At 46.1% G+C, this 19,736-nt stretch overlaps 1 protein-coding gene across 2 annotated transcripts; it reads left to right on the forward strand.

The window, feature by feature from the left end:
• The first annotated feature begins 2,300 nt into the window (after positions 1 to 2,300).
• CLCN6 (chloride voltage-gated channel 6) lies at positions 2,301 to 19,299 on the forward strand. 2 transcript variants are annotated; one of them, XM_062507798.1, is made up of 23 exons: positions 2,301 to 2,378; positions 3,085 to 3,144; positions 4,177 to 4,242; positions 4,756 to 4,821; positions 5,459 to 5,525; positions 5,915 to 6,021; positions 6,253 to 6,379; positions 6,965 to 7,032; positions 7,129 to 7,187; positions 7,805 to 7,937; positions 8,372 to 8,485; positions 8,746 to 8,912; positions 9,765 to 9,891; positions 10,253 to 10,379; positions 10,678 to 10,831; positions 10,926 to 11,085; positions 11,231 to 11,337; positions 11,934 to 12,120; positions 12,530 to 12,687; positions 13,500 to 13,656; positions 14,361 to 14,468; positions 14,867 to 14,992; positions 16,292 to 19,299. In XM_062507798.1, the coding sequence occupies exons 1-23, from the start codon at positions 2,301 to 2,303 to the stop codon at positions 16,370 to 16,372; spliced, it is 2,604 nt and encodes an 867-aa protein (XP_062363782.1). In that variant the 3' UTR covers positions 16,373 to 19,299. The 2 variants fall into 2 exon arrangements, with proteins under 2 accessions (XP_062363782.1, XP_062363783.1); XM_062507799.1 differs by lacking the exons at positions 2,301 to 2,378; positions 3,085 to 3,144; positions 4,177 to 4,242 and having other exon boundaries at positions 4,390 to 4,821; positions 5,918 to 6,021.
• The last annotated feature ends 437 nt before the right edge of the window (positions 19,300 to 19,736 follow it).

The following is a 19,736-nucleotide window of genomic DNA, read 5'->3' on the forward strand; positions in this document are numbered from 1 at the left end:
GACACACCATCTCCACAGACAACTGCTCCCTGTGCCAGTCACATTGCACACACTCAACTCTTTACCAGATACACTGTTCCCTTTGTCAACAATTGCGGCTGCTTGGAACAAGGCCAGCAGAGACCATCCTCATCTCACTGCCTTGTAACAAGATAAGCTGTGCTTGCTTGGTTTTACAGAAACAAAACAGCACTGCAAGTCAGTGGTACAATTAGATTTAGGATACGCACCTCCACTTAGCTCCACATCCTGTGCCTTTAAAATGAGGTAGGGATTACAGACAGTTAAGACAGATCTACCACAAAATTTGGATCTGTGTTATTTCCTTTAGTACCTGCCAAAACTTAAAATTGTCACTGGGAAGCAGCATGTTGTCCAAGCATTACATAACTCTGGAGCCTGTTTTGGAGGAAGCAGTTGCATGAGCTAGCACTCTCTCAGTCCTTATCATAAACTCTGTGGGTTTAGCTCAGCCAAGAAGACTTTGAACTCATCTACTGTTTACACTCGAGTTGCCAATCAAACAAAACCGCTTTGGGAGAAAGTCTACTTTTACCACCTGAGGAACCTCTCCAGCTGGCAGGAGATGTGAGAAAGAAGCGCTGGCCTTCTGTTCCAAGGGGAACCGGGAGCCTTAGATCTCTTGTGTACCAACATAGTAGCTGTGGTAAAAATCAGCAGCACAGTCCTACTGACAAAGTGAAGCAAATCCAACTGGGTGCACAGTCACAGCCCTGACCAAGCTCAGAGGACTTTGCCTGACATCCACATGCACTAATCTGGGAGTATTATCCCCAAGCACATGTTGGTGCTCAAGCAGCTCACAATCATGTGCTGTCAACTCCCAACATCTCATTCCTAGCAAGCATGGCACAGCACTGTAGGCAAATCAAAGGAGCTTTGTTTTCTGTTTTGAGATTTAACACCCATCATATGGAAAAAGGGTTCAGGTCTTTATGTCTCTGTGGGACTTGCTGTTGAGGAAAGGTCTTTATCTTACTAGCAATATCAAATAATGAAGACATGAGAAAGGCTCACTTAGATTTTTGTCTACAGGCAGCATTTGGAACAATTTCCTTACCATGATATGCATCACAGATTTGCTGGCAGATACTTCTAGTTATTGCAAAGAGAAAAAAGATAAACCTAAACAACAAGAACAGCAGCAAAGACAATTTTTAACACCTGTCAACACTCCTGCTCCTGTCTTTGTCACATTGCAGAGTTCAAAGATCTATTGCTCACCACATTGCTGATGCTCAGCATGGATGTACCTGCCGTGTTATTATGATGCTGGAGGTATTCAAACTCCTTCCAGCCCCGAGCTGACAACACACAGAGCGTGGAACCTACATCTCCCTACACTCACTTCTACCCTCAAGACTGAACTCGGCTGCACCAGATGCACGCTTCTCACAGAGTGCACACGCTGCACGGGCCTGCTCCAGGGCCACGGTATCAGGCTGACAGCCGGCCAGGCAACCCAGGGGCCCGCGGCTGCATCCACCGCCGGAGTAGCTGATGGGGCAGCGGCTCGGCCCCGGGACAGCCAACGGGGAAAGGCCGGAGGGAGCCTGGCAGCCCCGCGGGCCGCCGGGGGAGAAGGGGAGCAGCAGCACCTGCGGTCCCGAGTGCCGGGCGAGGGTCACTGCAGCTCGATCGCCCCTTCGCCTCAGCTGACCCCGACGGGTGCACGGCCCGGCCCGGAGCAGCCAGACCCGCCGCGGAGAATGCCCAGCACTGGGGCAGCGATAGGACCCCCATTCCCGGGCCCCGCTCACCTGCGGCTGGCGCCGGGCGCTGCCCGGGCTACCCTCCCGCCGCACTTTAAGGGCGGCCGCGGCCGGGCGGGTCATGTGGAGCCCTGCAGCTACCCTCAGTGGACATGGCGCCGCGAGGCGGGGCTGCGGCGGCGGGGCCGGGCGAGGCCTCGGGGGTGCGGCCAGAACGAGCGGGCGCGGGGGCGCGGTCAGGCCGGTTGTGGGAGCGTGGCCGCGTGTAGGCGAGGCTAACCGCGGCTCTGGGGCTCTGGGGCTGTGAGGCTCTGGGGCTCTGGGGCTGTGAGGCTCTGGGGCTGTGAGGCTGTCGGTCACTGGGGCTGTGGGGCTCTGGGGCTCTGGAGCTGTGAGGCTCTGGGTCTCTGGGGATGTGAGGCTGTGGGGCTCTGAGGCTCTGGAGCTGTAAGAAGGCTGTGGGGCTCTGAGGCTCTGGAGCTGTGGGTCTCTGGGGCCGGGCAGGGCAGGGCGGGGCCGGCGCGCGGGGTGACGCGCGGCGGGGCGGGGCGGGGCCGGCGGCGGAAGATGGCGCGGTGCGGGTGCGGGGCCGGACTGTGCTGCTGCTGCTGCGGCGAGCGGGAGAGCCGAACCCCCGAGGAGCTGGTACGGCCACCGCCCCGCGCTCCCCCAGCCGCCCGCTGACACCCCCCCCCATATCCCTCCGGATTCGTGCGTGCTGACGGAGCCCCTTCACCCCGGGTCTCGGCCCGGCCCCGCTCGGCTCTGGGGAGCGCTGCTGTAGTGTTAGGCCCAGCGCCTCAGGGACCGGTGTCGCCACCTCAGGGTGCTGCTCCTGGCCCAGTCTCTCATCCGATGCTCGTCCTGGCGCCGTTGCTCGTTCCCGTCCGTTTTACTGCCGGGCCTGGTGCTTCACCACCAGTGCTGTCCCTATCCCGGACCGCATTCTTTGTCTGGGCCTCGTATCCCAGCCCATGAAGCTGCTGCCCCTCGCAGCTGTAAGGGGGAGTGATGCTGCCTGGGTCTCTCTCTGACTCTAGCACTGCTGAGTCCTCTCTTCAAAACTGTTGTCCTATGCTCCCCTGTAACCTATTGCTGTGAAGGAAGTGGGATGTGGGTTAGGGCTTTGCTGTCGGGACCTCCTATATAGAAATGATGTGTGTTCTGGTTCTTAGGTAAGATCCTTTGGCATTATGGCGAAGTAAGTGGAGATTTGGTAATCCACACACTGAATTTATAAGCAACGATGGTATAGGACCTCTCTAATTTTGGCTTTGCTACCAGTGTTCATGAACAGCTGTAGATGCATTCAGTCCTGCCATGATTTTCCTTTCTTGCATTTGTTTTGTAGACGATCCTAGGAGAAACTCATGAAGAGGAGGATGAGATCCTTCCACGCAAAGACTATGAGGTGGGGAAGTAACTAATAGCAGCTTCTCATATTAATGTGGTAAGACCTGCAGACAGGTTTTGATCTGTTAGAGTTTGTAATGGGGCAGATACTCAGTATGGATCATTAGGTTGTATTGGCATTTGCAGAAATACCAAGAGTTGCTGTGCTTGCAAAGAACTGTTCCTCATCTTTGTATGTTTCTGGGATAAAGCTCTGTGAGTAGGTTGACTGTCTGGTCTCAAGTAAAACTCCTGTTGAGAAAATTTGTTTACAGAGTCTGGTGCATTTTTCCACTTCTTCAGTTTGAGATTTACAGGCTCTGGAGGTCTTGCTTTCTGGTGTCTGTAGAATGCATCTGTACCTACTTAGTCACAGTTGCCTTTCTGCTGTTGTCATTCTGGCTCACAGCAGATCTTTCTATATATCACATTCTGCTGATTGCAGAAGTTTTTTGCTTTTTGCATCACTGTGTGATGGCCCTGAAGTATTTAGAGCAGTTGCTGTCAGTATGGGTGTCACCAGCCCAGTTACTGCTTGGCTTGAGAAGATGAAGATGTGGATAGAACTAGTGGAATTTTGTGAGTGTGACTGGGAAACTATTGCTGTTAAATGCCTGCTGTGATAAACTGAAGAATTTATGGTGTTCATCTGGAGAGGAGTTCTAGCTAGTGTGCTTGTTGCAGTGAGAGGGTGAATATAAAGATCCAGTGTTATCCCCTGCACTGTCAAAGTGGAGACACTTAAAAAAGTCTAAAACTGAAAAATGTGACTTCTCTAATGTAAAGATTTGTAAATCAATTGTGCTTCTGTTTGTTTTTACTGTCTCTCTCAGCTTGAGCAGTGAAATTGTTCTGTTCTTTCACTTTGTGATTTTCAGGGTCTGACATTGAAATATTTAGCTTAAGTTGTTTCCAGGAGTATTTTCTCCTACAAAATCTACTGTGAGGGTAGTAATGGCTTCTGTCATCTTTAACAAGGTCCTCTAGACATACATTTTTTTCCACAACCTGTTGCAGCTGATTCTCCTAAATTGACCTTTTGGCATTTCAGAGTTTGGATTATGATCGCTGTATCAATGACCCATACTTGGAAATTTTGGAGAGCATGGACAAGAAGGTAGTACTTTGTTCTTTCATAAGCTAAAACCATAGAAATTGTCCAGAGAAACTGTGGATTGGAAGTGTTCAAAGCCTTTTTGGGTGTAGCTTTGACCAGCCTGGAAGGAGAAGGTGTTCCTGTCCATGGCAGAGGGGTGGAATGAGATGGGCTTTAAGGTCCTTTCCAACCCAGATTATTCTGTGATTCTAAATATGCTCCACTGCAGGGAGCTTTGGTTTTTTGTCTTCTTTATGGCAGAAATTCTGTGTGTTCTCCTGGTTTCTTTATAACAAAAGAAAAAAAAAATATTGTGGAGATTATAGTTCCCAGCATCTCGTGTTTAAAGTGAGCATGATGTTGAGTCTTTCACTTTGCTGTTTTCAATTTGCTGTAGTCACAATCTTCTGTTGTTTTATCCCTCTGGCTGTTGAGCTGTGGAGCCTAAACCCACCTTTCAGAAAATCCTTGTTTCTGTCTTGCTTTTATTTTACCTTTTTTTGTTTTGTTTTTTTCAATCCTCTTTCCAAACAGAAAGTCAAAAGATACGAAGCTGTGAAGTGGGTGCTGGTTTTTGCTATTGGAGTCTGTACAGGACTGGTAAGGATCATGCTGTTTGGGGAATTAGGAAAGTTCAGGAGACTAAGCAGAAGTAATGGCTAAGGAGTTAAGAAGAAGCAGCATTCTCTTTCATGGTGATGAGAGCTTAGTAGGTGGATTTGTCTTTTGGGAATTACGGCATGTTATAGACAGTTTTTCAAGAAGCCTTTTTTTTTCTTTCAGAACTTGCTGGGGTTTCTTTGTAAAGTAGTCTGACAAATCCTTTGATTTGGCATACAGGAGAACTTGTTTGTCCAAAGCAAACAACATAATAGAAAAGGATGACAATTTATGGCTGAACTGTGAAAATGAACTCATCTGACTGTATGCCTCAATTAAATACCAGTTTTCTTCTGTACCCTTAAGTATGTTGAGGGTGTTAAAAATACTGCCAGATTAGTACTTTAATGGGTACTAATCAGATGGAAAAGTGCATCTCTTCAGGAATAATTCTAGGATGGATCTGTCCCAATGAGAGAGAGGGAAGAAATCTGAGTTTCCAAAGCTGTTTTACTCTGAATTTTGCTTCTTTTGTCTTCTTCATCTTCTGTTCATATTTTTGGTAGGACTTACTAGAGGGTGGTCTTCATTATTCATCTGTAGAAATTCCTGATGGCAATTCTGTCTTCTTTCCCAGGTGGGCCTCTTTGTGGATTTCTTTGTGCGGCTCTTTACCCAGCTCAAGTTTCAGGTGGTACAAAGCTGTATCTTTTACCTTGGGCCTTGCTAGACTCAAGTGACCTTTTCCTTTCTGTTCCCATGCTTTGCTCAGAACAGCTGACTCATAATTCTGCCACTGAGCATGTTGTTCATGATTAAGCAAGTTTTCAACTTGTTTATGTAATTCAGCCCTTGAAACCAAGAAATGTTTCCAGTATTAGGTACACAAGCAAAAAGAATGAGTGGTTTCCCTTCCTCCTAATTCAGTGTTGAGCTCTGAAAAGGAAGTGTGGCTTTCTGACAGGTTGTGCTAGCTGCTCTGGCTGGATTAGGAAGCACCTGCTTGGCTCTTGATGCCAGTGGGAGACTCAGATATTACCAAGTGATTGTGTGTTGGTGTAGGGAATGTTGTTTTCCTTGACCATCCCTGCAGCAGTGGAGGAATGCACTGAGAAAGGCTGCCTTGCACTGTCCTTGTTGGAGCTGCTGGGGTTCAACCTGACGTTTGTTTTTCTTGCCAGTCTTCTGGTCCTGATCCAAGTAAGACTTCAATTCATTGCTGCTCCTTACACAACCTTCCTTTCCTCTCACACAGGTCCTTGATATGAAATATCCTTGGTAGAAACACTTTCTGCCCCAATATATCAAACTAGCTTCACAATGCTATTTGATTTAGCTAAGCGGGGTCTCTTGGTCCCTTGATTTCTAATGAGATGTTGTTGGTCAGGTATGAAATCAGTGCACCATAGCATCAGTGTTTCTTTCCCACAGCCTGTAGCAGCTGGGTCAGGAATTCCTGAAATTAAGTGCTACCTCAATGGAGTGAAGGTTCCAGGGGTTGTGCGTCTGCGGACAGTGGTGTGCAAAGCTACAGGAGTGCTCTTCAGTGTGGCAGGAGGTAAGGAGGGCTCTGGTGTGTTGATCTTGTTGGGGTAAGGAGTCAGTGAAGGGGAAAAAATGCTTTCTCTGGTTACATAGGGCACAGAAGGCCTGAAGGCCCTGCCTTTCCAGTAAAATAGTTGCGATTTGGAGCAGAGTCATGAGCCCTGAGTGCATTTATAGAGTAGAGAAGAAACAGAAGGATCAAGACTATCAGTGAAACAGGTGGTTTTCTGAGTGTGCTAGTCAGATGTGACTCTTTGTGGCAGAATCCAAGAGAGAGACCTGACAATGTTCCAGGACACATTGTCAGGAGCAGCTTGAAGGCAGCAGGGCAGAATAACCCATACAGTCCAGAGTCCTTGTAACAGTTGTTTTGCAATGATTTCACCCACTTGGAGTGCAGAGTCTGTGGAATCTGCAAGTCTTCACAAACATTTGGGGTTGTTGAGGGAGCAGGAGGTGAGCACCTCCCTGTGAGGAGCTGCAGGCTCAGAGAGCTGTGCCATGGCATGGGGGTGGTGAGCTGATCTCTTCTGGCTTTGTCAGCAAGGGAGGGTGATGGTGGGGAAAGTGTGTTCCCTCATGAGCCCTGCTTTTCCAGGTCTTTTTGTCGGGAAGGAGGGTCCAATGATTCACAGTGGTGCTGTCGTGGGTGCAGGCTTGCCACAGGTTAGTGCTGGCCTGAGTCACTGTCCTGGTCAAGCCACTGCTTTGTAAGAGTAAGTTTCCATCTCCTGTGTTTCTAAGTGTTTACTTTGTTTGTAGTTCCAGAGCATCTCTTTGAGGAAGATCCAGTTTAACTTTCCCTATTTCCGCAGTGACAGGTACTGTACCCAGGATGTGGAGGAGGGGAGAGGAGGATGTGAGCAGACTTCTTGGGAGGAGGGTGGTAGGCTGGGATGAACCAGTCAGTTGTTTTATCAGTTTCTTTCTAGTGTCCTGCAGTTTCATTCTACAGCAAGACAACACAGGATGTCACTCTTCCAAGCTGTTCCGGTCTTCATGTTCATAATTGCTCTCTTGTGCTGCTCAGCAGATCTCTACCCATTTCAAACCTTGAATGTGGATGGTTGAAAGCTCAGTTACTCATCCCTTATGGTTAGGATATACTTAAGAGAAGGCTAGGTCTCCCGAATGAGAGACAAGAATTTGTTCACTAAGTCTTTCAAGTGGTGGAGTCCATGGTTTGGGGTGGTTCCTCACACACTGGGCAGTTGTGTGGTACCAGAATTCTGCTCTGTGTTTGTGCTCTACAGAAAGAGCACAATGCTGCAGCTTAAATGAGCAAATGGCAGTGTCTGGCAGTGGCCAGCTTTGCTCCTAACTCTCATTCCTGAATCCCCGGGATATATCCATAAATGGGGATGATCTTACTTTACAGAACCTAAGATCTCCAGAGCTCTAATTTGCTAAACTGAGGTTGTTTTTCTCTTCATTTCAGGGATAAAAGGGATTTTGTATCTGCTGGAGCAGCTGCAGGGGTTGCAGCTGCCTTTGGAGCCCCAATTGGAGGGACTCTTTTTAGTTTGGAAGAAGGTTCCTCCTTCTGGAACCAGGGGCTTACATGGAAAGTGGTGAGTGATGATTCTGACTCTGTGTGTCTCTTCCTTGAGAAGAGGGCTCCCCTTGGTAGGGCTTGTCCATGAGGGCATTCAGATTATCCTGTTTCTTCCTGAGTGCTCTTGGCAGGAGGGAGGTTGCCTGCTCTATCAGTGTTAAAGAACTACTACAGATCAAGGGCAGAGATGAGCCTGGTATTATCTGGAGCTATGGAACAGCTCTAGGCAGCAGATTTAGTGTACCTGGGAGAGAGGGCTTTTCTGCCTGGGCTCTCTGCAGTTTGATCCCTTCCATAGTCAGTTCCTTTCTCCAGGCATAAGTGTCAAGGAAGAACTGACTGTGCCAATCTTAATTTTGGGAAACTTTCTTTGCTCCCCCCCGCCCTTTTTTTTTTTGTTTGTTTGTTTTGTTTTTGTTGTTGTTGTTTTGTTTTTTCCTACTTCCACAGCTTTTCTGTTCCATGGCTGCCACCTTCACCCTAAATTTTTTCCGCTCTGGGATTCAATTTGGAAGCTGGGGGTCTTTCCAGCTCCCTGGGCTGCTGAACTTTGGCGAGTTTAAGGTAAGATTTATTGTTATTTCCCTGCTCTCCAGTCTCTTGTTAGTCCTGTGCTTCTGTCTGTTACTTTGGATGTTTCTTTTAACACATGCTTGTATTGCAGTGGAAGGCTCTTGATACTTAGCTGCAATACAGTGATACCCTCAGATAAAATTACTCCCCTTTGATCTTAGCTACTCAAAATCTCTAGCTGTGGAGATAGAAGTGTTGGTAGGAAATTGCAGCAACTACTGTAATGCTTTTTTTTACACTTTTCTGCACAGTGCTCTGAGTCTGATAAGAAATGCCACCTCTGGACAGCTGTGGACTTGGGCTTCTTCATTCTGATGGGGATTGTAGGAGGCCTTCTTGGAGCCACCTTTAACTGCCTGAACAAGAGACTTGCCAAGTACCGCATGCGCAATGTGCATCCCAAGCCAAAGCTGGTCAGGTATACGTGCTCTCTTGAGTTTGTACAGGTATCTGTGCTCCCAAATCAAAAGCATCAGTCTAGAAGACCCTGTGAGTAGGATTGGAGGAAGTCCCAGACTGGCTATTTTAAAAATCACAAAATGAAGCCTCTACAGAACTTGGAAGTGAACACTGTAAACCAAATGTTACAGTTCTGTAATTTTTTGGTAACTTTGATGGTACAGAGAGAATTGCAATCCCTCTTATAAGGGCAGTGGAGGGAGCTCTTTATCATAAAGGCTGAAAAAAACAGAGCTTTGTCTCCATGCAAGATTTTTTTGTGTCCTTGTCCAAACTGATGTGGAAGGAATAGCTGATCTCACTTTTTAAAATAATATTGGTTAATTAAATCCACAATATCTGTGCTCTTTAGAGAGGGAACTTCTGTGTTATTCTGAAAGTAGCTGTTTGTTTGCCCTAGACAGCTCCTAAACGCAAAGCCCAGGTTTAAAAAGAAGTGTATTTCAGCAGTTAGAAAGGAGATTGAGAGATTGTGCATCACCCTGCCCAGTCCTATCTGCCCTTTTAACCTGTAAGGATGTAAGGAACATTGTTTCCATGTGAACAGCCTCATTACTGAACCCTGGGGCTTTTCATGCGTGACTGCTGTGTGTTCTCTGGGCATAAATAGCTTCTTTTTGGGCCAAGCAGTTAAAAAGGGGAGCTAAGGCAATCCTTGGGAACCAAGTCATAATTCAGCTTGATTTGCAGTGTCCTTTGTTCTGATTCTAAGCTATGCTGCTGCTTTTTGCAGCCTTGTCGTTTGCAGAGCTGGGACTAGGTTACAGTGCTGAATGTGGCTCCAATGTGTCGTTTCTGTTGTGTCTTTCAGAGTCTTGGAGAGCTTGCTTGTGTCATTGACCACCACCGTCGTGGTGTTCGTAGCCTCCATGGTTCTGGGGGAATGCCGGCAGATGTCTTCCAGCAGGCACAGTGGCAATGACACCCTGAGCCTGCAGGTGAGGGATTCTTATGTGATTATATTCCCTGTCATATTGTTCACCCTGTAGAGAAGCACAGGCATGTAATGAGCTTTTTTACTGACAGCGTGCAGTACATAACAGAACTGCAGTGACAGCCTATGGGGTTACAGGAGCTTAGGGTATTGATGAAAGCTACATTGTGCTTTTGTACAAAATAACTCAGGCTCTGGGTCAAGGAGCCCATTGATGTTGTGGGCCCCATCTCTGCTATTGATGTTTAGTCTGAACTTCTCAAAGCATGGCTAACGGTAAGAGAAGTGTTATTCACATTCTGCCCAAAGGATGATGGAGGAGACAGTGAATTTTAACCCTTTGTGTATTTTGTGTTCTGCATTAGGATATATCAGAGGATATAAATTCAAGCATCAAAACTTTTTTTTGCCCAAATGAAACGTATAATGACATGGCCACACTTTTCTTCAACCCTCAGGAGTCAGCTATCCTGCAGCTCTTCCACCAGGATGGTGAGTAGTTAGGAGACTCTTATCCCAGAGCTTCAGAGCAGCACTACAAGGCTAGGAGCATCTTCAGGCCTTTATGGCTCTGGAGGACTGCTAGTATGACTGGTGAAGATCTCCTTGATGGGAAGAAAGACCTGCTTTTCCTCTCTTTTCACTTACTCATTGTCTGCACGTGTGTTCGGACTGGGAGACTCAGTAGCTGTTGTGAGATGAGCCTGCTGTGAGCTGAGGGGTGGATGGTGCTAGACTCTATCTTGGACAGACCTGTGCCTCTTTAGTCATGATTCTTCTTGTGTTGCAGGTACTTTCAGCCCAGTCACCCTATCCCTGTTCTTCCTTCTCTATTTCTTACTCTCCTGCTGGACATATGGGATCTCTGTGCCCAGTGGTCTGTTTGTACCATCACTGCTTTGTGGGGCTGCCTTCGGACGCCTGGTCGCCAACCTCCTTAAAAGGTGCATCAACTGTGCATGTGAGGGATGTGCTGCAGGTGCACCATGAGCTCTCAGGCAGGTTTTTCTAATCTGAGGGCTCTGTGCTTTGCTCTAGTTACATCGGTCTCGATCACATCTACTCAGGAACCTTTGCACTGATCGGGGCAGCAGCATTCCTGGGAGGAGTGGTCCGCATGACCATCAGCCTGACGGTCATCCTCATCGAGTCCACCAATGAGATCACCTATGGGCTCCCCATAATGATCACCCTCATGGTGAGTGCAGAGTCTTAGCTCTGGCTTTCTGCAGACTGCTTGAACATGTGCTGGCCCTGAATCTTTGTTACTTTCAGGGCTTTCATAAGCCAAGGAGTCTTGTACTTGGAGCAGCTACTCAATAGACCTTGTGTTTGCTATGCAGGTAGCCAAGTGGACTGGAGACTTTTTCAACAAAGGCATCTATGACATCCATGTGAACTTGCGAGGAGTCCCTCTTCTGGAATGGGAAACTGGGGTGGAAATGGATAAGTAAGGCTGCTCCTCTTGGCAAGGCTGTGGGTTGGAGTTTTTGGTGGGGATTCTTGCTCAGAAATGCTGTAATGCAGGGGGTTAATGCTTCATCTCCAACAAGCATAGTTGCTCTGAGGAGCAGCTGTGAGGACTGCTCTGAAAGGAGTTGTGCACCAGGCCTGCAGCAGGAAAAGAGATTCTGAAGCCCTTCCTGAGGGGGTGAATGGATGGAAATCTGCAGGGTGGATCTGGGAGGTTGAGCAAGAACTTTGTGGAAACATTCCATTGGATTTTGCTTCTTGTGGAATGTCATCTTCTTCCCACCTGTTGTCTCTTCCCAGTAGTGTTTAGGAACTTTATTGTAACTTAGAACATTCTACCTTTCCTCTAGTGCATCATTGATAAAATGTTTTGTTATAGAAAAAATTCAGGCATACCATCACTTCTGATACCAGTGAAGGTGAGCACAGGGGCAAAAGGGGCTAGCAGAACTTAACTGCAGCAGACTCCTTCAGGATCTTGTTTAGGGACTGTTTCGTTTCCATGTTTGTTCATCACCAGCCTTCTGTCACTGATGTGATGCATGCAGCAGTCTTGGATTTCTGTTTCTTCAGACTACGAGCCAGTGACATCATGGAACCCAACTTGACATATGTGTACCCACACACCCGGATCCAGTCCCTTGTCAGCATCCTGCGCACGACTGTCCATCACGCCTTCCCTGTGGTGACAGAGAATCGGGGCAATGAGAGGGAGTTCATGAAGGGAAATCAACTGATAAGTAACAACATCAAATTCAAGGTAAAGAATTGCTTGTTGGATAGGTCATAGAGTAGAGAGTTTTGTTTTGCGTACAGAATGGCCTTGTTTTAGTTATTTAGGCTTTTGGGCAGAATTCAGGTCAGAGACAGGCACCTACTGCAATACAGAATTTTTAAGAACTCCATTTCATTCCATTCTGTGGGTAATGGTGAAGACAAAAGAGTGGGTTGCATTCTTAGAGGCAAATGTTAAGAGGACAAAGTAATCTTGTTTAGCATAGACATGGAAAAGTTTGGATTTGTTACTGAATTGCACAGTCCTGTTTGCTATTCCTGCAAGTCCTGAAGCAGCAGTGGCTAATGAACACGTTATGTGATCTAGCAGTTCATAGTCACTCTTGGATAACTGTTGACTTGCTTAGTGAGTGTCTGAAAATTGTTGCATCCAGAAATCCAGCATTCTCACCCGAGCTGGAGAGCAGCGCAAGCGTAGCCAGTCCATGAAATCCTACCCTTCAAGTGAGCTGCGTAACATGTGTGACGAGCACATCGCAACAGAGGAGCCTCCCGAAAAGGAGGATCTGCTGCAACAGATGCTGGAGAGAAGGTGAGCTTCTGGTAGGCACAAATACATGGAAACAGGATTTTTCCATACGTTGAGATGTGTTGTAAAGAATGTTTCATACAGTCTCTGTCATTCCATGTGTCAGCGGAAACAGTGCTGCTATCCGCGTTTAACAAGTGATTTGTCACGTCTGAGGAGCCAATGCTGTGGCTCACACCTGTGACCAAATCCCAGGCAAGTGGATTGATTATGTCCAACTTCTTACATTTCCTTCAAACACCTATACAGATATACTTCCTGGAGAGGATGGAGTACCTGGGAAGTTCTCTATAGAAATCAATGTCCTCTTGTCTGCAAAAATGTGAGAGCTCTGGAAAGCTCACTTATCCCAGCTAATGACCTGGTGCTGTGATACTGACACCACCTTTCTGGTAACTGGGCTGAGGTACCAGGCTTGTATTGCTCTTACTTCCAAGCAGAAGCCCAGTCTAGTGAATAATATTCTAAGTCAGTGATTGTGACTTTGATGAATGACATCCTACCCTGACATTTTTCCAGATGCTTCAGCTTTTATTAGAATCTGAGTAATATGACACTGAAAATTGCTTTAATAGCAAGTGATTTGAAATTGAGTTAGGAGACTGTCCCGTTCTGCTGCTCTGACTACATAATGGATCTTGACTCCTCTCTCCTATGTTTTTGGGTTTTTTTTTTTTTTGTGGAGTTAAGACTTGCTTTGGCCTAGCAAGCGTCCCTGAAATGTTCAGGAGGAAGTTGCAAAGAACTGAAATAGCTGCTCTTTTGGGAGTTGGGATATGTGAAGCTTGTGACACATAGTGTTAAATCCATTACAGATACACTCCTTACCCCAACCTGTATCCTGATCAGTCTCCCAGTGAGGAGTGGACCATGGAGGAACGCTTCAGACCCTTGACCTTCCATGGCTTGATCTTGCGCTCACAGCTGGTCACACTTCTTGACCGGGGGGTTTGCTACTCCGAGAGCCAGTCGGTGAGTCTTCCTGTTCAGGAGCTGCAGCAGAGACATCCCTGCCTTCTCAGCTGAGGAGGTTGGGCGCAATATTCATGGGCTGCCAAAAAGAATATATCTATTCTTACACTTAAAGGGATGCATGTGTGTTTTAAAAGTTGCAGACAGGTAATGTGAATTCTCCCTTGCAGCTCTTAAAGGAAATTGAAAATATACCCAGGAAAAGGACAGCCATTGTTTTAAAAGTAATCCAACAAACACGTTTGTTGCATAAAGATATGGAGAATATATGATACGAATATATGATGTAAAATCATGCAGAATTGGAGAATAGAGGGCAGATATTAAATGCAAATAGAGCACCCAGCAGTATATGCTATGAGTTTTCCTGCTGTGTTTTGAGGTCTTAGCAGAGCAATGTCAGCTCCGTCACTGAGATCAGCGAGAGTATCTTGAGGCCCAGCTCCCACAGGGCTGGTTTCCTGCTGCCCTCCAGTGTACGGTGTAGATTTGTCTGAGGTAGGGGAGCCTCTGGGTCCATTCTCTGTCAGCTAAAGGCCTGCATAGGTTTTGGTAACAGCACCTCTGCAGAAGGTGTATGTGTGGGTGTGGGAGAAGGAGATCTGGGGGGGCAATTAAGGGGCATGGTTTGCTGTGCTGCTTGCAGTCCCTGTGTTATCTGGAATGGTGACACATGGGTTCAGTGGCATTTCTTATAATTGCAGAGTGCAAGCCAGCCCCGTCTGTCCCATGCAGAGATGTCAGAGGATTATCCCCGCTACCCAGATATCCATGATCTGGACCTCACATTGCTGAACCCTCGTATGATAGTGGTAAGATATGCATTGCAGTGTGACAGTGTCTCCTGATACATATTTACAGCTGTCCAAAGCCTTTAAAAACCATTGAGAGCGTGTTTAATACATTCTTTGGTACAGTGACCAACATCCTGTGCTCCTCAAGCACTCCGCCTTCTCTGCTTGTGAAAATCCCCTGCTATGAGGTAACAGTGTCCCTTGGTGCTTTACTTCTAGAAGAAGGTGTTGACTGGTTTAATTTCTCAACAAACCAAACCAAAATAATGTCATATTTGTGCAGAAATAGATGACCACATTTAAGTACTCTGTCTGGGCATCAGTGCAATGGAGGACTTGTAGGAATTGCTTGTTAGTGATTCCCATAGGCAGTGAAAATGCCTCTTGTAAATAACATGATTTTTTTTCTTTCTTAGGATGTCACTCCATACATGAACCCATCACCCTTTACTGTCTCTCCAAATACTCATGTGTCACAAGTCTTCAACCTGTTCAGGACAATGGGACTCAGACATTTACCTGTTGTGAATGCAGTTGGAGAGGTGAGTCCTTGTCTTGTCTTAGCTGAGCAAAGAAGCCACAGTGTTTGTGCAATATTTTCCATCTTTGGGGCAATTAAGATCTTTTTTAACATCAAACAGAAATGCTTTAGAGATCAGAATGTGATTTTTTAGGGCCCTGAAGGCTTGATTACTGTGCTTTTGTTGTCATCTTTTGTGTCTTAGCCTGCTTCCCCTTTACCTGCAAAGAGCAGGACGTGCATCTCTCCTGTCTCAGGTGTGCAGCCTGTAAAAGCTCTTCATTTTTGTATCTGTTGAGAGGCCTTGAACTCATCAGAGGCCACTAATTTGCCTTTCCTTTCACAGCTTTATTCAAGGCCAAGAGCAAAATTTCCTATATGTTGGGGCAAGATATTTTTCTGTAGGAAGGGAGTTGTATTCTGTTCCTACTCAGAGGAGCAGCAAAGCAGTGTTTAAATGGTCTGTGCTTGACTCAATGTCCTTGTCTCTTTGCTGTCTACAATGCTTAGGAGCAGTCAGTAGATGTCAGCAACCTCCTGTAACCACAAGAAACTGTTTCCCTTAAACCTGACCTGGTCTGTGTGAGGCAGCACCACTTTTGCTGCCTCAGAGTTCCCCAAAGACTCTGCAGGGCCTGTGAGTTGCAAACAAGATGTTGGCTTGTTCCATTTTAGTACAAGATGCTCTTGAAGTACTAGAGAACAGCCTAGTTCTAAATTCTTCCCATATGTAAAATCAGTGAGATGTTCCACCAGCTGAAATGTGTGGTTTGACTGCATCCACAGCAGGCTGGGAGAGGGTCCCTTTTGTCACCTGCTAGTGCACAGTAACCTCTTAGCTAGACTTGACCATTTCTCTGTTTTGGCCTTTAGAACTTCCTTGAATGTCTCTGGTAGGAGCTATCTGAAGTCATGCCATGTGGAATACCAGAAACTGAATGAAGCCCTAAAAGACAGTTACTTCCAACTGAAGTTTTTATTTCTTGCAGGATTTTATATCCTTATGCCATCTAACACGGAAAGGATTTTCCTTCCTAGGCAGGGGGTCCTGCTGGTGTCAGACACCACAGCAATGGTTAAGCTGTTTGTTTGGGTGTAGTTAATTTAGCATTCTTGCCTGGAGAGTAAGTGTTGGCAGAGGGAGGGATGTTGTTTCTGTGAATTTCAACTTGAATCCACTCTAACTCAGCATTGGTCAAGAACTGCTTTCAGCTTGCCTCTTTTTGGGGTGTTGAAAAGAATGACCACTTTATTATGGATGTCTCATAGTGACACACCTCTGATACTGACTTGTATGTTTCCTCCTTTTTTCCTCTTTAAGGTTGTTGGGATAATCACTCGGCACAACCTGACCCATGAATTCCTGCAGGCAAGGCTGAGGCAACACTATCAGACCATTTGATGGCCCTGCCCCTCTGTCGGTGTGGCTTCCTCCCTCCTCCAAGCCTGCACACATGCTCGTGTTCTGCTTGGGCTGCACAAGGCCCAAGTCTTGCCCTTCGGCTTCTCACATGCATATCAAGCCTGGGGAACTGGAAAACATCTTGCTAGCCAGAGAATTAGAGGAGCTGCCTGAGCCCAGAGCTGTTGATTAGCCTCAGGCACTTGGTTTGACAACTCCTGATCCAGGTGTTTTCTTCTCCTGTCCCCCAGTTATTTCCTTTCATCAGATGTTGTCCTGACACTGTGTGTTCTGCCATTTTGTTTTGGGATTTTCCAAAGAGTTGGAAAAAAGAACCATTTCCCTCCACTGTGTCCTGGGCAAAGAACTGCAGCATCTTTCCCTTCCTCCTGTATGACTCCCTTTTCCTCTTCCTCCTTTGTTCCTGCAACTGTTGCCTTATTTGTGTAAGAAAGGAGTTGCTGAGTAGAGATACTGAAGTTTGCAGATACCAAATAGCTGCTCTGGGGGATGGTTTCTTGCAAAACCAGTATTAAAAAATCCAGCATTTTGGAAATATGGCTGTCTTTGCAAGTGTTCCCCTTTGCCCATGTTTTTTCACTCTGGCTTCATTTCTTCTTAATTTCTCTCCTTTCATGGGGAAATGTTCCTGCTGTGATGTTTTTGACAGCAGATGACTTTTGAGAGCAGCTCAGCAGATTTGGGTTCAAAATGGTTACATCTCAGATACTCTGTTTGGGTTTATAAATATTTAATACATTTGCACAGCATCTCAGAGAAGGGAGATCTCTTTCCTTTTAGCTGTTGCTATTATCTCTCTGCAGGAGACTTCCAAGATGCTTGGTGGCACTCCACTTTGACATTCCTGCATTTCTTTGCAATTGTAGGCACTTTGTCCTTGCACTTCTCAAACAATGAGAGCCTGGGGCACCTTTCCAGCTGGAGTCAGAGACCAGGGAACTCCACATCCTCAGAACATTGAGGATGCTTTCTGTTGCTTTCTGGAGGCAAATAGAACTGATGGTCTCTGGGCTTGGTTGAATTATCTGTGTCATGAGAGGAGCTGCTGTAGTTTCAGGCTGCCATAAGGAGGGGTACTTGGTGCTGGTGACTGAGGCAGGATCTCCTGCAGGTGATATGTGGGGCTGTCTGTGCTCTAAAAATGCTTGGGAAATGTTGCATTTTGCAACTGCAACAAACTGCAAGGGTAAAATCAGCACTTGGGAGCCAGTTGCAGCCAGTTCAGCGCTTTAGCAGGTACCATCCTGGCCAGCACCTGTATTGTTCCAGCAGGCACCTGCCCTCCTGAATTTGCTGTGTAGATAACCCTCAGTGGGAAGCCAGTGCTGTGCCTCAGGGACTGCAGAGCTGATTGGCTTGATAAAGCACAGAGCATTCTCTTAGCCAAGATACTGGGACAAGTTACTTGGGGAATGTATTCCAGGAAAGCTACACAGTCTCTGAGCCTTCCAGTTAACCTGTTGTATGCCATAAGGAGCTGGCTAGGTGGGAGTTGGGACAAAATAAAGGCAGGCTTTGTTGATTTTCTGTATTTCCTTAGAGCATAGAAGTTGGCATCAGCTATTGCTCTTGATTTGTGAGTTCTTTCCCTGTAAGTAGAGTAAGGATGTTTGTTCTGTCTGGATAGTATCTGCACGTGTTGTCTAAAATGCCTGTGTTCCCTGAGCTCTGGTCTTCTGAGCTGTCCCAGGAAACTTCCAGTGCTCATTTGCACTCCCTGAAGCTGGACTCTAGGTTTGAAATATGCTTATGTTAGGCTGTCTTTCATTCAAAGGATCTGTGCTTCTGGGTAGTTACAAATCACAGAAATCCTGTTTTTGTGGGATTTCAGATCGCTCAAGTGGAATTTGCAATCCTGTACTGTTAGAACACCTGTCAAGAATGTCCTGTGTCTCCCCATGACAAATGTTTTTCCTCTTGCTCATGTTGAATGGATGGGTGTGGAAGGGAAGGTTCCTTCTCTTCCTGCACATGAATAAGGCTTCTTAGGTTGTTTGCCTTAAGCTGGTTGTGTTTTAGTTCTGCACACAAACAGCAGGGTATTTTGCTGCAGGATGTCTTTGTCATTGGTGCTGAGGCTAGAGTTGGGCAATCCAGACAAGTCAGGCTGGAGAATCTTGTCAAGGTTTTTCTGGGCAGCAGATGCTTCCCTATGAGAAGCATTTTGCCTTCAACCTGTTGGTAGCACTGTCAGCTCTGCCTGGGCATCTTATTCAAGTGTTTCAGCTGGAAAACACCCTTTCATTCTTTCAGTAAAGAAGCTTTCAGTGAGAATGGTGGGGGACCCTGTCAGCTGCTTTAAAGTGAAATCTCAGCATGCAGTTACTGTTCTGTAGTCTGCATAAAAGGAATTACAAGTTCACCTGACAGTTGGAGATGCAGCCTTTCTGTTCTGATGAGGACTCATGCCAAGGGGCTTTTGTTGAATCCCTCTTGTTCTCTCACTTTGGTTACTTAATTCCTTTACAACATGCTGCTTCTGCCCTGGCTCTGGTTGCTAAGTGATTTACCAAGAAACTTAATCTAACACAGGTGCCTGTAACATTTTAACAGAGCAACACTAAGGGAAAAATAATCCATAATTGGGTTAGTTCTGATGGCAGGGTTAGGGGGTTAGTCTGGGGCCTTCTCTTTGCCTCATGGTTTCCTGTGCAGTGTTAATTATGCAGTTTTGAATTATTAATTACTGTGAACAATTCCAGTGGTAGCAACTTACCTTTCCATTTGTTTTTCTCTTTGCACTGTTTTTTGTTATGAAATCATGTAAGCTAATTCCATGGTGTGTGTATATAAACTGTATTTTTTTTAAATTTGTATGAATATATTTTTATTTGAACTATGGCACTTGGGAAGTATTCATGTAGCTGTAACATGTCTGAGAGTAAAATGTTTGTGTCTCTCCTGCAGCACTTTCAAGGCCTTTTGATGTTTCTAGTATTGTTTTATTTTTGCCCTTTATGATAATAAAACTAGTAGAACATGGCAACTTCCAAAAGCATTATTTGAGGTAGTTGAGTAGTTGCTATTTATGAGCTGCCTGGATCTAAGAGTTTGTACAGAAACTCTTAGGCTAGGCAGAGAGAAATGGCTGTGATCCATTAGGTTGTGACCACTGTAGTTCCACATCCTCACAAGAGCTGTTTCAAAGGAGGGAATTGCCATGTTTATTAAGGAGCTAAATTGTACACATTATGCTACTTTTCTTACTCGAGAACTCATCTTCCTCCCAGTAAGTTGATGAAAGAGGTTTAGACTACAGTGTGGCACCTCCTGTTTTACAGTTGGCTTCTCCAGGATGTGAAAGATGTTAATTTCACCTTTAATGTTTATTTAGTTTGTGGCT

Source organism: Cinclus cinclus, chromosome 23, assembly GCF_963662255.1.
Source record: "Cinclus cinclus chromosome 23, bCinCin1.1, whole genome shotgun sequence".
Classification (NCBI taxonomy): domain Eukaryota; kingdom Metazoa; phylum Chordata; class Aves; order Passeriformes; family Cinclidae; genus Cinclus; species Cinclus cinclus.

Coding starts and splice junctions, on each gene's coding strand:
- CLCN6 (XM_062507798.1), top strand. CDS start 2,301: ATGGCGCGGTGCGGGTGCGGGGCCGGACTGTGCTGCTGCTGCTGCGGC. Junction 7,188..7,804: donor CCCTATTTCCGCAGTGACAG/GTACTGTACCCA, acceptor TCTTCATTTCAG/GGATAAAAGGGATTTTGTAT. Junction 14,993..16,291: donor TTGTGAATGCAGTTGGAGAG/GTGAGTCCTTGT, acceptor TTCCTCTTTAAG/GTTGTTGGGATAATCACTCG.